The following is a 14722-nucleotide window of genomic DNA, read 5'->3' on the forward strand; positions in this document are numbered from 1 at the left end:
CACTCTCGTTCTCTTCCCTAGATATCTCACCGTTCTCCTGTTTTTTGTCTCACCGGGGGGTTGAGAGATGATTTTGGGGTGGTCGGGAGAAGATATACAAATATATCTTTATCGTGTTTTTCTCACATGAAACAATGGATATCTGAAGTCTAGAGCTCCTTTTCCAATCAAAATGTCCTTATTCCTTAATCAAGTGAAATGACCTGAAAAGGTTACTGTCTCGGGAATCTGGACATGTGTCATTACACCTCTATCTTTAGTGCAGTAAGGCTCTGCTTTCTTCCTATGGCCAGGTTGATAATGTTGGTCTATATATGACGTGCCTCTCTTTCTCCCTGTCCTTGTGTGTCCAGATGGTGAGGTGAGCGTGGACTCTCTGAGCTCTGTTCCCTCGCCTGCCTCAGTGGAAGCCTTGTCTCCATGTTCCCTATCAGTAAGTTACCGGCTGCCCTATCCGCCCCCCTCGCTATCTGCTCTGCTTGGCTTGCTTATGGTCCATGCACATTTTCTTTTTATATTTGGCACTAAAGAGAGTCTGTGTTTGGGCACTTGATTTGTTGGGTTGTGTGTGAGTGTTTTAGGTATATGCCCATATTGGCACATAATATATTTGAAAAAACTTTTTTTTCCCAGATGGTGCCCAGACATTCAATATCAAACTGTCTGGCAGCTGCTCGTTTGCTTTTGACAAATACACAGTATATGCGCGATTACACACACACGCACACACACACGCACACACACAGGCACCTGAGATGCTTATTAACGAATGTCTTAAGCACCTTGTCAAACGAATTATCCACTGTCTGCAGGACGTCTGACTGCCTGCCCCCTCATTAAAAAAGGTGCTGACAACTTTGCCCAAATTAGCATAATTTAGCAGGCAGTTGTTTTCTCACGTGTCAAAGTGAGGACAAGGGAAGGTATTCCTTTAGTAACCCAACACCCGACGCTGAACCTGAAGGATATGTTCATACACTCATGAACATACAAAGTCATTTGAATACCGCCAAGGACATGTGTATTCTAGTGAACACGGGACCATTGTGCTTGATGTGCTGTTGACTATAAGTGTAAGGGCCTAACTTGATTAAACAAAAACAATAAATCTATAAAGCCCTTGAGGAGGCTGTTACCGGCTAAAACATATAGTTGACGCGTCTGTGGCTCGTGAAGGCTACTCGTCTGATCCAAAAATAGAATGTCCACAAGGTCCGTTGCAATAATACCCCCAACTGGGTTTATTTACACGAAACGATAATCGATGCACAATTTGCATGTGATATGAAGTAACGCCAACGGTAATATCTTGCACAACATAACATTCTTATACTACAAACAAAACGATTCACCAAACAATGATAACGTGCCGTGTCGATGTGACGTGACGTGACGCTCAAAAACTGTTAGGCTCTGCCGGTAACCAAATGCACCTGATTGTCATCAGTCCCATTACCCACTAAGTAGCCACGTAAGTCACCTACTGGTGAGCAATGGGAACTGATGCCATAAACCATAGCAGGCATGGCTGTCTACAGGCAGAAATCAACACAAATACATAAAAACAAAACAAATGCATAAAATATAACACATGGCACTACAACCATGTAAATTGGCTCTTACAATAAGGATTAATGTTAACAGTGTTTTGCCTGTGATTGACATTACTGCAGGTCATTAAAACGTAGCTATACTTTTAATAAATTTTTTGATGTTTGGTCACATAATCGTACTGGTTTGTGACTCCCTCTGCTGTGAAAGTGCGGCGAAGGGAACGGCTCCTGCCTACCTCCGGTCAATGGTCTCTAACTACACACCCTTAAGACCCCCACGCTCTGCATCTTCTGGCCGCCTCAGACCCACTCCTGTCCGAGCCTCGGGAGGGTCGCCTATATTCTAATACCAACGCAGTTGTGCGTTTTGCGAATCTGATTGGCCACTGACGTTTCTGGTCATGTGACATGTGCACCAATCGTGTGACGGCAAGTTCTTTCGACGGTTAAGCTTAGGCACTCTTTCGAAGTTGGTTAAGGTTAGAGTTTGTCTTAGAGCATGGCGATAGAACGCCAGGTAGTTTGCAGGCTGTTCAACGCGGAAATGGGCAAAGACACAGCTCGTCACGCGATTGGGTGCACATGTCACATGACCAGAAACGTCAGTGGCCAATCAGATTCGCAAAACGCACAACTGCGTTGGTATTAGAATAGACGCGGGAGTTCGCCTGTTCGAATCCAGCTCACAGCTCCGGCGTTGTCACCAGCTTGGCTGGCCGTTCACACTAATACAATTGGCTGTATTAGAGGGTGGGAAAGCTGGCGGGTGGGTCCGGGTCGTTGTAAACAGCGACTCCTACAGTTCGGTCGGGGCGCCTGCTCAGTGCGGATAGGATCTAAGGGGGGTAGTGTGATCCTTCCACACGTTACACCCTCTCAGCGAGAGTCCGCGCTGCCAGGTGAAAAGAAGCGGTTGATTGGCTAGACGTGTGTCGGAGGAAGCATGTGATAGCCTCCACTCTCCCAGACCGACTGTGGGGGGTAGGTGCGCAGCGACCAGGAAGGGGATTGGGAATTGGCATAACGACTAACATTGGGATGGGAGAAAATCGGAGGAAAAAGGAGGGGGAAAAAGATTAAAAAAAAAGAATAGACGCGGGAGGGTCATCAAAGAGAAGCCGCCTATTCTCAGTCCTTGCCCCTCAATGGTGGAACGAACTTCCCACCACAGTTAGGACAGCCAAAACCCATCCAATCTTTTGCCGTCGACTAAAGACACACTCCTTCAACCAATATCTGAAATACATTATTATTTTTTTTATAACCTAACTAACCTTACACTTGTCCTAATAAACTAACCTACACTGTAGCACTCAACACTTTGATGAACATTGTTACTCAGCTGATAGAGTTGTGCCCTTCCTGATGACTTGTCGTACAGAACTTGTCAGAAGCGACAGAAGTCGCTTTGGATAAAAGCGTTTCAGCTAAATGACAAAATGTAAAATGTAATGTAAATGAAAGTCCCTATGAGCTCATTCTGCTTGGTCTCCAGGACGAGGCTCTGTCTCCTGGGTCCCAGCCCTCGCCTGCGTCCATCTGCTCGGAGTCCAGTGGCTTCTATGAGGCCCCTCCGCCGGTCAAGAGAGCCCCGAAGAGGGCCAGCCAGGCCGCACGAGGTGAGAGGGCCTTCCACAGACCTCTGTATGAGCCACCTCCTCTGACAGGGGCTCAGGAGGTCGAGCAGGTCGTCTGGTAGTTGGAAGGTTCCCGTGTTTGATTCCCGCTCCCCCCGGGCAGTATGTCGATGTGTCCTTGAGCAAGACATTTAACCCCTAATTGCTCCCGATGTGTAGGTTGGCACCTTGTGTGGTCGCCTCCACCATTGGTGTGTGTGAGTGAATGTGAGGTACAAAAATTGTAAAGTGCTTTGTATAAAACTATATAAATGCACCATTTACCATTTAATACCTTGAAAAATAATTCTCAATTTCCACGGTCCTTTTGTCTAATTCAGCGATGACTCAATTGTGTCGTGTTGTGTTGTGCATTTCAACTGTACATTTTCTGCGCCCCCAGTTGTGAGTCAATCTGTCGTGTGTTTTTCCTAAACGCTGTATCTGTTTGGTCTCTCCTCCTCCTCCTCCTCCTCCTCCTCCTCCTCCTCCTCCTCCTCCTCCTCCTCCTCCTCCTCCTCCTCCTCCTCCTCCCCTCCTCAGCTAAACCAACCCAGCCTGTGAAGAGGCCCATCCAGCCCAGGCCAGTGATCACAGCTGTGCCCCTGGCCCACGCAGCAGCCCCCCTGCAGGCCAAGACCATCATCCTCCAGCCCCTTCAGACCACCGTGCTGCCTGTGGTCAAACCGGCTCCGATCAGCATCCAGCCGGCACCCCCTCCAGGTCAGAGATTGCACTGCGCCACATTACTCCTCATTGCATCACACTGGGCGCCCCTATTATGCATCGCCGGCACACGGCGCTAGTCTGATGACACGCAAAGGCCTCTGTGTCGCTCTTTGTTCAAATAGATCGTTTTTGGTGGATAGCACTGCAGTATAGAGAGGAGAATGGTTTTGTTGCATGGATATCTTTCCCAGATGATGATTGTGCTGCTGTGTCTTGCCCAGCAGATGGCGCTGCATCCCTACTTCCAATGCTCTGCAGTAGGTCCTGCTGTCTGTCCCCCTGACACTGTCTTATGGCCTGTTGTATAGAGATAATATAGAATACACTATTCACAGATTACTACGGTCTCTCTCGCCTAACTACTTGAAATGTGTCCTTGAGTCACATTCTCAGTTTGATTTCTGTGAATAATTATGCAGCTGCACCTCATATGTCGAGACAATGAGCGGCTAGCAACATCTTACAATAATAATAATAATAATAATGGATTGGATTTATATAGCGCTCTTCATGACACCCCAGTGACCCCAGAGCGCTTACAGAGTCCATTATTCGTTCAGACACAGTCATACCGGTGGTGGTAAGCTACAGTTGCAGCCAGAGCTGCCCTGAGGCAGACTCACGGAAGCGTGGCGAATAATCATCGCCTACGGCCCCTCCGACCACCACCAACATTCATTCACATGCATACACATTCATACGAGGCAAGTAGGTTAAGTGTCTTGCCCAAGGACACAACGGCAATGGGATGGACACGGGCTTGAGCGGGATTCGAACCACCAACCCTTCGATCATTGGACGCCAAGCGACATAGTGGAGCCAGAATGGTAAAGAAAATATATAAATGGTGCATTTATATAGCGGCTTTTATCTTTACAATTTGTTCCTCACATTTGACCCAACCACTCACACGTTCACACACACACATCGGGAGCAGTTAGGGGTTAAAGTGTCTCGCTCAAGGACACTTCGACACGCTGCCCGGACGACCGCTCTACCTCCCGAGCCACTTTCTCCCCCCGAATGGACAGATGATTTGCACAGAGGCCGCTCCACACACACTCCTGTAGCTGCCATGAAGTCCTGCTCACAATTTGGGGTTGACACACAATTTCAAATGTCTCACTTGGACTAAAAGTCAAAGGGGTCCCTGGACATGAAGAATCACAGAGGTGATGGTCCGCCACACGGCATGTATAAATATAACATTTCAGAAAACGTCCAATACATTTCTTATTTGTTGTTATGTAAGTAATAAACTGGGGAAGTTTCATAGTGATATCTATTATTAAATTATTTTGGCCTATTCACCTAGAGCAGGGGTCAGCAACCTTTACTATAAAAAGAGCCACTTTTCCCCCGTCCCACAAAATAAAATGCTCAGGGAGCCGCACAACCTATTTACCCTTAAAATGAAGATAACATTTTATATATCCCCAAGCATACCCCACATTTAGCATAAAACGCCTGACAATTGCATACCCAAAGTAATTTGCGATTTATTATACTTTATACTTATAGCACACAACAAAAAGATTTTGTTTGACTTTTTATTGCTGTTTTTACCTGTTATAACAAAGGAAAACCTTATGAAGAGGAGAAAAAATACTGGCTGTGTAGACCTATTTTAAAATAAAACACAGAAGAGGAGACAAAACACTGGTGTCTGTAGACCTGCTTTGAAATAAAATCCTGAACTATTCAGGTATATTTGAGTCCTTCCCTTATTTGTGGAACATTTATCAAATAAAAAGTAGTCCACTTTGAAAAAAAGACTACCATGTGTAGAGCTACTTTGAAATAAAACACAGAAGAGAAGAAAAAACACTGGCATCTGTAGACCTACTTTGAAATAAAACCCTGAACTATGCAGCTCTATTAGAGTCCTTCCCTTATTTGTGGAAAATCTATAAAATAAAAAGTAAATGTTTCGTTGTTCGCACATTTCTCACCACATATCAGGCATACAGGTAAGCCTGCATCGTTAGTCGTGAAAGCAAATGAATCTGTCCACGCTGAATAAAAACCCTCTATTTTCCTCAGACTTTCCTTTTTTTGGATTTATCCATGGTTAGCTTACTGGGGGGTCGGAAACTCAAGATTAGCCACTTGCAGACGGCAGGGAGAGGCGCGGGGTGTGACGTACTGTATATTTTAGTTGATGAAATATTTTTGTTGATGAAATATTTTTTCATTTCAGTGTATGACATCGATCTCCAAAATTAAAAAAAACATTTTTTTTCTTTTTTTTTGGGCCAGGGATTGGCTAAAGAGCTGCATGCGGCCTCGGAGCCGCAGGTTGCCGACCCCTGACCTAGAGAGTCAAAGGCAGCCATTTTTGATTTGGTGACTGACTGCGGCCATTTCGCCCCCACTGTGGCGGCCGTCACCTCTGTGATTCTTCATGTCCAGGGACCCCTTGACTTAGTCCAAGTGAGAAATTGTGTCAACCCCAAATTGCGAGCAGGACTTTGTGACAGCTACTGGATTAACAGCTAAAGGAAGGCAGTCCACATCAAGACAACAGAGCAGAATCTGTTAACGGACAGTAGTAATATAAGTCTCTTTCATTATATGATTACATGGCCTGTCTGGAGCTGTCAACAGGCCTGAACCAAAGGATGTCATCTGCAGGCAAAACTCCGCTAATAGGCCAAACGATGGCAACAGTGTTGCCAAGTAAGTTGACGTGGCTCTTGAGAGCGAAGTGTCCCCTCCAGAGATACAGCAGCGCAGCACATTCAGCTAATTCCCTCTCTCCCACACAGGACATTAATGAGACGACTACATTATCAGTTCACTTTCTCCAGTCCTAATAATTTGGCTAGCCAGATCGGATGGTATTTCTGTCAACTGGAAGCGGAATTCTACCCCAAAGCCATGAAAGATTAGGGCTGCGTGCGTCCCAGTCGATGTTGTAATGACAGAATTATCTTTTTTCTCTCTCGCTCTCTCTCTCTCTCGCAGCTCTCGCTCGCTCTCTCGCAGCTCTCGCTCGCTCTCTCGCAGCTCTCGCTCGTTCTCTCTCTCTACATAGAAGTGCTGCTTAAGTGCTGTTCTTGACAGTGTGCTGTTTTATCATGTATGTTTCTGTAAGCTCTGATTGCACATCAACAAGGCATACATTTGATTACAGAGTTGTACATTCTCTCTCTACATAGAAGTGTTGCCTGTGCTGTTCTTGACATTGTGCTGTTCTAGTCATCGTGCTGCTTGTCACTTGTGCTGTTCTTGACATTGAAACAAGGCACATGTTTGATTACTCCATCAGTCAGTCATAGGCCTTGGTATTACCCCCAAATCATAACATGCATTGTAGCATTATTATTATTGGTTTCTTATTTAATCTCTGCGCAGTAATATGTTGCACACACTTGTTTTGCAAGCTCTTGTTCCGATTCATATAAATGGGCCTACATGTTTTTGCTGACTGATGTGATTGCTGCCGATCAGATTCAAATCCTATCATTTGTCTGCCATATAGGGCAAATATCTCTTAATAACAATCATGACAATCTTCATAATTGATAAGCTGGTGTGCCTTGAGATTCTGGCTTGACCTTTGGTGTGTCTTGAGATTCTGGCTTGACTTTTGGTGTGTTTTGAGGTTCTTCTGGCTTGACTTTTACCTTGGGCCCAAAGAGGTTAAGAAACACTGCTCTAAAGCAGTATCTAAAAACTGTACAGTACATCAAATTAAAGCTACAACCTGGTATTTATTTGATCATCTACACAAGGAGTTGGACTTGAAGATGGAAAATAGTCATTGTTTACAAACACAACGTAACAAACCTCAGTCATGACAAACTGTTTATCTGTTTATCTGTCAGTTCTTGTAACTCGGACAAAAGAAACCCAGTCATCTTCAGTTCAATAAATGTTCTGTAAACAAAGCTAGTTGTGGGTCTCACTGCCGCACCGATAGCTTCGACCTTTAAACGCATAAACGCGTTCGTCATCGTTGATGTTAAGAATTACATCTGGGTTTTGTATCTGTTCAGATCTGTAATGTGTGGTTAACCCTGTGAGGTAGAGTCTAGATTTGTGTGCGTGTGCGTCCTTCTCTGGCTCATCCTTACTGGGTTGATGGATGAGGGAAAAAACAAGTACAGTCACTAAGGTGTATTTTGCAGCTTTACTGGGACAGTTGAGTATGCTTTCCCCCCTCGCCTATCTCCCCTTGGTGCTCGACCTGCCACCTCCGTGCCTCAGTATCACGCTGCTGTTTAGACTCGTCGTCCCGGCCGGGTGACCAACCAGACCCTCGGAGGCAGCCAGGCCTGGGGGGCGTCAGGTGGGATATCACATCAGACCTCTGTACACTTGAATGTGAACTTGGGGCCCCTCCTCTGTCTGTATCGCTAATAGATATCCAGCTTTTGGGCACAAAACAAAGCCTAGCAGGCGCCATGAAAATTCGTAAAGCGCCACACTGGCTAATACTGGCTTAATACTCTCACAGCACTGACGGGCCTCTGTGCTTGGCGTGATGGACGGTTCCTGGAACAGATGAGGGGTATTTTGGCTACGGGCTCTACTCTAAACACTGGGTGGTTCTCAAAATGTAAACTATGACGAACGGGGTATTTATAAATACAGAAACGTATTGTTTTCCCCTGTTATGGTTGTGCTAGATTTGTTGTCGTTTTGTTTCAGGACCGCAGGACCATTGAGTGGATTACACACGTTACGCTGTGTACACACTCTCCCCACAGACACAACATCACCCCCTCTCTCTCCAGCTTTGGAAAGGGGAGTGGGTGTAAAGACCACAATTGAAGATAGTAAACAGTAGGGCTGTCTTAAATACTTCGAAGCTTCATGGGATTTGAATGGGAATAAAAAAATCAAAAAAAATTTGTTGCAAAATCAACTCTGCCTCTCTTTGTTAACTACAAAAAGCAATGCTGTTTGTTATTTAAGATGAGGTCGGACTCGGCACTGACATTTGTGTTCATTGTGCTGCTTTTATAAAGCCTCAAATGACTGCTTACTTAATATTTCATGAAAGCAAAGTGTTTTGTTTGTCTAAGATTTTAAAAGGTTTAAACTTTACAGCACTGACAAAGTTGAACAAAGTGCTGTACAAGTCCCACAACATAAAGAAAAAATATATATATTTATAATAAATGTTTTGTCTCGAAGCTTCCAATTAAAATTGAATCGCCGCCCCCCGAAGCTTCGAATGCCAATTTCTTTTTCTCCGAAGGTCAGCCCTAGTAAACAGCTTCTCCACCTTACTATATAAACACAGAGGGCCCTGTTAAATCCCAGGGGTCACTGCAGGTCACGGGGGGTTGAGAAGGCCTGAGGAAACCCTGCTATGCCATCTGCAGAACCAGACTGATGAGGCTTCCAGCTTTAACCCTCAGTTGTGTCGTTGTGTGATAGTAAAGGGTTAACCGACTGTCGTGTGGCAGTGAAAGGGTGAACCGGCTGTCGTGTGGCAGTGAAAGGGTTAACCTTCCGTGTATTGTCGCAGTGAAAAGGGTTAACCGCTTGGTAGCGCAGCAGTGAAAGGGTTAAGGGAGTAATGAATGTTTTTGTTGTCGTTATTGATGTTGGATAAGCACACACATGTTGGATAAGCACACACACACACACATACACACACACACACACACACACACACACACACACACACACACACACACACACAGCTAATGCTAATCATATAAATGGTAAATGGACTGCATTTATATAGCACCTCACGTTTTTTTACCCGTTCACTCACACATTCACTCACACACAGACGGCAGAGGCAACCATGCAAGATGCCTACCTGCTCAACAGGAGCAATTAGGGGTTAAGTGTTTTGCTCAAGGATACTTCGACACGCTGCCCGGGGAGGAGCGGGAATCGAACCGGGAACCTCCCTGATTACCAGACGACTGCTCTACCTCCCTGTCTCCCCACTGTCGCTCTTTGGCACCGACTCCTGTCATTTGAGCTGTGTGTGTGTGTGTGTGTGTGTGTGTGTGTGTGTGTGTGTGTGTGTGTGTGTGTGTGTGTGTGTGTGTGTGTGTGTGTGTGTGTGTGTGTGTGTGTGTGTGTGTGTGTGTGTGTGTGTGTGTGTGTGTGTGTGTGTGTGTGTGTGTGTGTGTGTGTGTGTGTGTGTGTGTGTGTGTGTGTGTGTGTGTGTGTGTGTGTGTGTGTGTGTGTGAGACGTCATAGTTTCCCGCGCGGTCCACCCGTATAGGGATTTATCATTGGTCAAATGTATTATCGGCTATTGTAATAATTCTGCCTCATGAACATTGGCAATCTTTCCATTTTTGCACAAAGTTCCCTTCTATCACTAACATTATTGTTTAAGCATTTTTGGTTGAAATAAAATGATACGTAATAATTTTTTTACAATTAATTGCGGATTGTTTCACGTTGAGCTATAGATTGTGGATGAATACACACAGAAAGGTACATCGTGCCAATGTTCATGCTTTATTTGTTTTAAACGAGACTATTTAGAAATACCGTATGTCCATTGGAAATACATTGCAATTGCAATTTCCATCCGGAAACAACAACAACAACAACGACGTAACCACTCCACCTCCCCACACTGTGTCTCTCCTGCAGGACGTCCCCTGGTGCTGTCGCAGGCGGCCCAGGTGCTGCAGATCCAGGCGCCGCAGAGCCTCACCGGCCATGTGGTCGCCATGCCGACGCTGTGCCACGACAGGCACACCTCTGTTACCGGCCATGTGGTCGCCATGCCGACGCCGAGCCAGGACAGGCGCACCTCTGTCGTCACTCCGCCCATGGTCTCCATCGTGCTCCGCGCCCCCTCCTCTGACGAAGACGTAAGTCCTGGGTCACCGTGTCCATATTCATCCACTCGGATCGCCACTTTCTCAAAGTGACGGGCCGGCTAGCAGCACGGCGGTGTTATTCGCGTATAATCCTGTCATATCTATCCCATAATATATATCGGAGACGCCGGGTCTCGTGCAAGAGCCGCGTGTACGCACAGATATGATTGTCACGTTCTAACGGTTGTGCTTAAACTGCTGCAGGCCTGACATACCGAGATGCACACAATGGTAACGCTCCTCAACCCAGAGAGAGTCGATAAATCATTTGCCCTTGGAAGCACTAAATGGTTAATTTATATTGTGCTTTTATCCAAAGCGCTTTAAATTTGTTCCTCACATTTTACCCTCACATTTGACCCATTCACTCACACATTCACACACCGATGGCGGAGGAAACTTAATATAGGCTATTAGTGATAATGTGATTGTGAACACGGTAGGCCTGTTCCCGACTAAGGATTTATATAGTCGACTTTGATTCGCCAAAATGTGCAGATAGTCGACTGATGGTCGACTACCCTCCCCGAATGATTTTTTTTTTTTTTAAACATTAAAATATATTTTTTTAATATATAATATATATATATATATTTTTCCGGATCATTCCATTTGGGCTGTGGGGGGTGCTTAATGTCTGAAGGAGTCGACTGAAGGCTTCTTGTCCTCTGCAAAAGCATGCAATTGGTCCACTGATGGATACATCTTGATATTTGTCTAGTCTGTGTGTTCATTAGACGGGTGAAATCCTATTTCAGTGCCTCCGTGCCCGTTTTTTTAGGCAGTTAGCCTCGCTGGTATGCGCGCCATTAGCGTTAGCCACGCTTCTAGACCTCTTTGCTTTTGGAAAGAATGATATAAACAAAATATATATAATTTATTATTATCTTTTTACTAAGATGTTGGCAGTCGACTACGGCTCCTTTCGACCGATTAGTCGACTATTCGACTAGTCGAGGTCAGCCCTAGAACACGATAGTGATTGTTAGATTCCTAACTACGAAGCAGGGAGAATCCATAAATGCGTTGGGCGGCTACAGTGTTTCCCCCATGATGGAGTCAGAGTAGCAGCGGCGGTGGATCAAGCTTGCGTGCAGGAAATGTTTGTCTTTGTGCGCGTGCGACCATTTCTTTTAATAATAATAACTTTATTTGTATAGCACTTTTCATACAGAAATTGCAGTTCAAAGTGCTTCACAACAGTAAAAAATACAGGCATAAGCGAGCATAAAAAACGAAATACAAAATGATATAGAGAGGTAGCAAGGTAAGGTAAATCACAGTTTTTCAGTAATAATAATAAAATAGAATAGATTAGATAGAGTAAAAAAGTGCTTTTTGATTCAGTTTAAAATAGGCTAAAAATAATAAAATAGAACGGACAGTAAAAAGTGTGATAAAATTGTTCAATAAAAATATATAACAGCAGTGCATCGCTCTTAACACTTTGAGTTTCTTTACAAAGTACAGTTCTAAATGACCTTATAGAACAACAGAGCAGTGCGTCGCTCACAACTTAACAACAGAGCAGTTCATCTCTCTTAACTTTGAGTTTCTTTACAAAGTTCAGTTTTGAATTACAACAGAGCAGTGCTCTTAAAATTACAGTGCATAGGAGGTAGTGAGATAAAATTTGCATAGAACCGAGACATTAATTTGATAGGAAGTGTATAAAAGTAGGTAGGGTAAGAATAGTGCAGGTAAAGTACAATTTGTGTCAGGATATCCCTGATGTTTCATTGAAATGCCTGAGCAAAGAGATCCCTGATGTTTTGGGGTAGTTATAGTAGTTGATAGTTGATAAAGGCTGCATTACCGATCCTCTTTTGACTGTTTCTGGGAGCCTCTAGTAGTCCAGCAGCTGATGATCGCAGTTTTGTGTGTCTTCATCTTCACTAAGTACACCCTGCCTGTGGTTTCCACAGTATGTGTCTGCTGGCACCAGAAGGGCTCTCCAGACCTAAGTACATAGAGGTACATATTTGTGCACAGTAATGGACAGGGGGAAATGATCTGTCTCGCTTAACAAAATGAGGTGTCTCAAAGATTTAGGTTCCCCCACCTCTGCTCCTCCTGCGAGGGCAACAGCAGCTGCACTTTGCTCCTCTCCTCTACGCTCCTCACTTCCTCCGGCCACCACACTCGCATTGACTTCCCCGCCTACCGCCTGTTCTGTCTCTAGTAGGGGATATACACTCAATACAATTTTATTTGGCAACATGTAAAAAGAAAACACTTAAAAACTTAAAGATCTCCAACAAAAAAAAACATGTGTATCCTTTTGCTGAGAGACATGGAGGATACTTTTACCAAAACGTATTTTTAGAATAGAATAGAATAGAATAGAATAGAAATACTTTTATTATCCAGAGGGAAATTTGACACTGCAAATTGCTCAACATTAAACATTTAGACAGAACAGGTCACGAATAAGAATAACAAAACAAATCAAATTGCCTAAGAATAATAATAGAATAAAATTTAATAAAAATGGAATAAAATATACAGTAAATAAATACAGTAAAAATATACTAAAGTCTACAGTAGATGTAATATTGGAGTCCAGGAAGATGGTAACTGTCACTCTGTGCTCAGTGATGCAGTGAGGCACAGTGATGCATTGTATAGTCTGATGGCTGTTGGAATTAAGGACTTCCTGTGCCGTTCAGTGCTGCATTTAGGTAGTGTGAGCCTTAGCCTATAACATGCTCCTCCTGTCAGCCAAGTCTGTGTATAGTGGGTGGGAGGGGTTTTCCCTGATGGCATGGAGCTTAGCAAGGCTCCTCCGCTCCACCCCAACCACGCTACTGGCCTTCCTGACCAGCTTACCCAGCTGGTATTCAGATGGATCTTCCAAATGTTGGTGTTCCAGAACTGTACAGGCTTTTTCTTTTTTTTTATAATTTTTTTATGTTATCTGGTCTTTTTGAGACTCAGCAATGGTTTACATCTTGCTGTATTCACTGGTGAAGTCCTCTCTTGATCGTTGACTTTGACACAGATACACCTACCTCCTACCTAGAGTGTTCTTGATCTGGCCAACAGGTTTTTCTTCACCAGGGAAATAATTCACTACAGTTGTTTTCCATGGTCTTCCGGGTCTTTTGGTGTTGCTGAGCTCACCAGTGAATTTTTTCTTTTAACACTTTAATCGCCGATGACGTGTTTAGACGTCATTCCTAGCCATGCTCATTCTGCCGAAGACGCCGTAACTCGTCTTTGATGTCAATATTTCAAAGATCTGTGATCGAAATCATATTTCTCCTCCGGGGTCCTGAGATATACTGCTGATCTCCACTCAACTCTCTAGCGGTTCAAGAGCGCCATCTGGTGGCCGATCGGCAGATCGCCAACAGGAAGTGACTCGTCAAACAGGAAGTGCTCATCCATAAATCGTCCGGGCACTCGCGATCATTAGCAGGACTCTATCTCAACACACTGGATAATCAATCGCTCGCCCTAACTCAATAAACAACGTTATTTGGACGTATACGTATATAGTATTATACAACCTGGAAATGGTTCATCAGGATCAACATCCCATAATCGAAAACTGTCTACTCCAAGCTGATCGTCCAACGGCGCGAGGAAGATACGGTGAGTTTCAACGTTATTTTCTAACGTCTTCTATACTAACTGATCTGATGATCATATGACCCACACTAGACGAATGGTATAACGTTGCCCACGGAATTATAAACGCCCCCTCGCCCATCCGGTCAATATCAGATGATACGTAGTAACTTCTAGAAGTACCTCCAGTTGAAATTTTTCATCTGGCACCGATCGCTACCAAACTGTATTTGATCATCAATATAGTGCATTTGGGGCTATAAATCAAGTTCTGGAGAAAGCTGCAGAAAATGATAAAAACATACTTATACTTTAGACCGTATTTTAGTATGAATATGTGAATGAAAAAGTATAACATTGATACACCCTGAACAATACATATAGGACATTGAATGGGCCATAATAATGTCAATTTAGCAATAGAATTTAAAAAGTTATA

At 44.2% G+C, this 14722-nt stretch overlaps 1 protein-coding gene across 2 annotated transcripts in view; it reads left to right on the forward strand.

Annotated features, from left to right (window-relative positions):
* atf6 (activating transcription factor 6) overlaps window positions 1-14722 on the forward strand; it is a 108153-nt gene that overhangs the window by 22611 nt on the left and 70820 nt on the right. For both annotated transcript variants that reach the window (XM_084310197.1, XM_084310198.1), the window contains exons 4-7: window positions 354-433; window positions 3049-3172; window positions 3713-3892; window positions 10478-10701. In XM_084310197.1, coding sequence (XP_084166323.1) covers window positions 354-433; window positions 3049-3172; window positions 3713-3892; window positions 10478-10701 — 608 coding nt within the window. The remainder of the gene's footprint in view (window positions 1-353; window positions 434-3048; window positions 3173-3712; window positions 3893-10477; window positions 10702-14722) is intronic.

The sequence above is a fragment of the Notolepis coatsorum genome (assembly GCF_963971535.1).
Source record: "Notolepis coatsorum genome assembly, chromosome: 3".
In the NCBI taxonomy this organism is placed as follows: Eukaryota; Metazoa; Chordata; class Actinopteri; order Aulopiformes; family Paralepididae; genus Notolepis; species Notolepis coatsorum.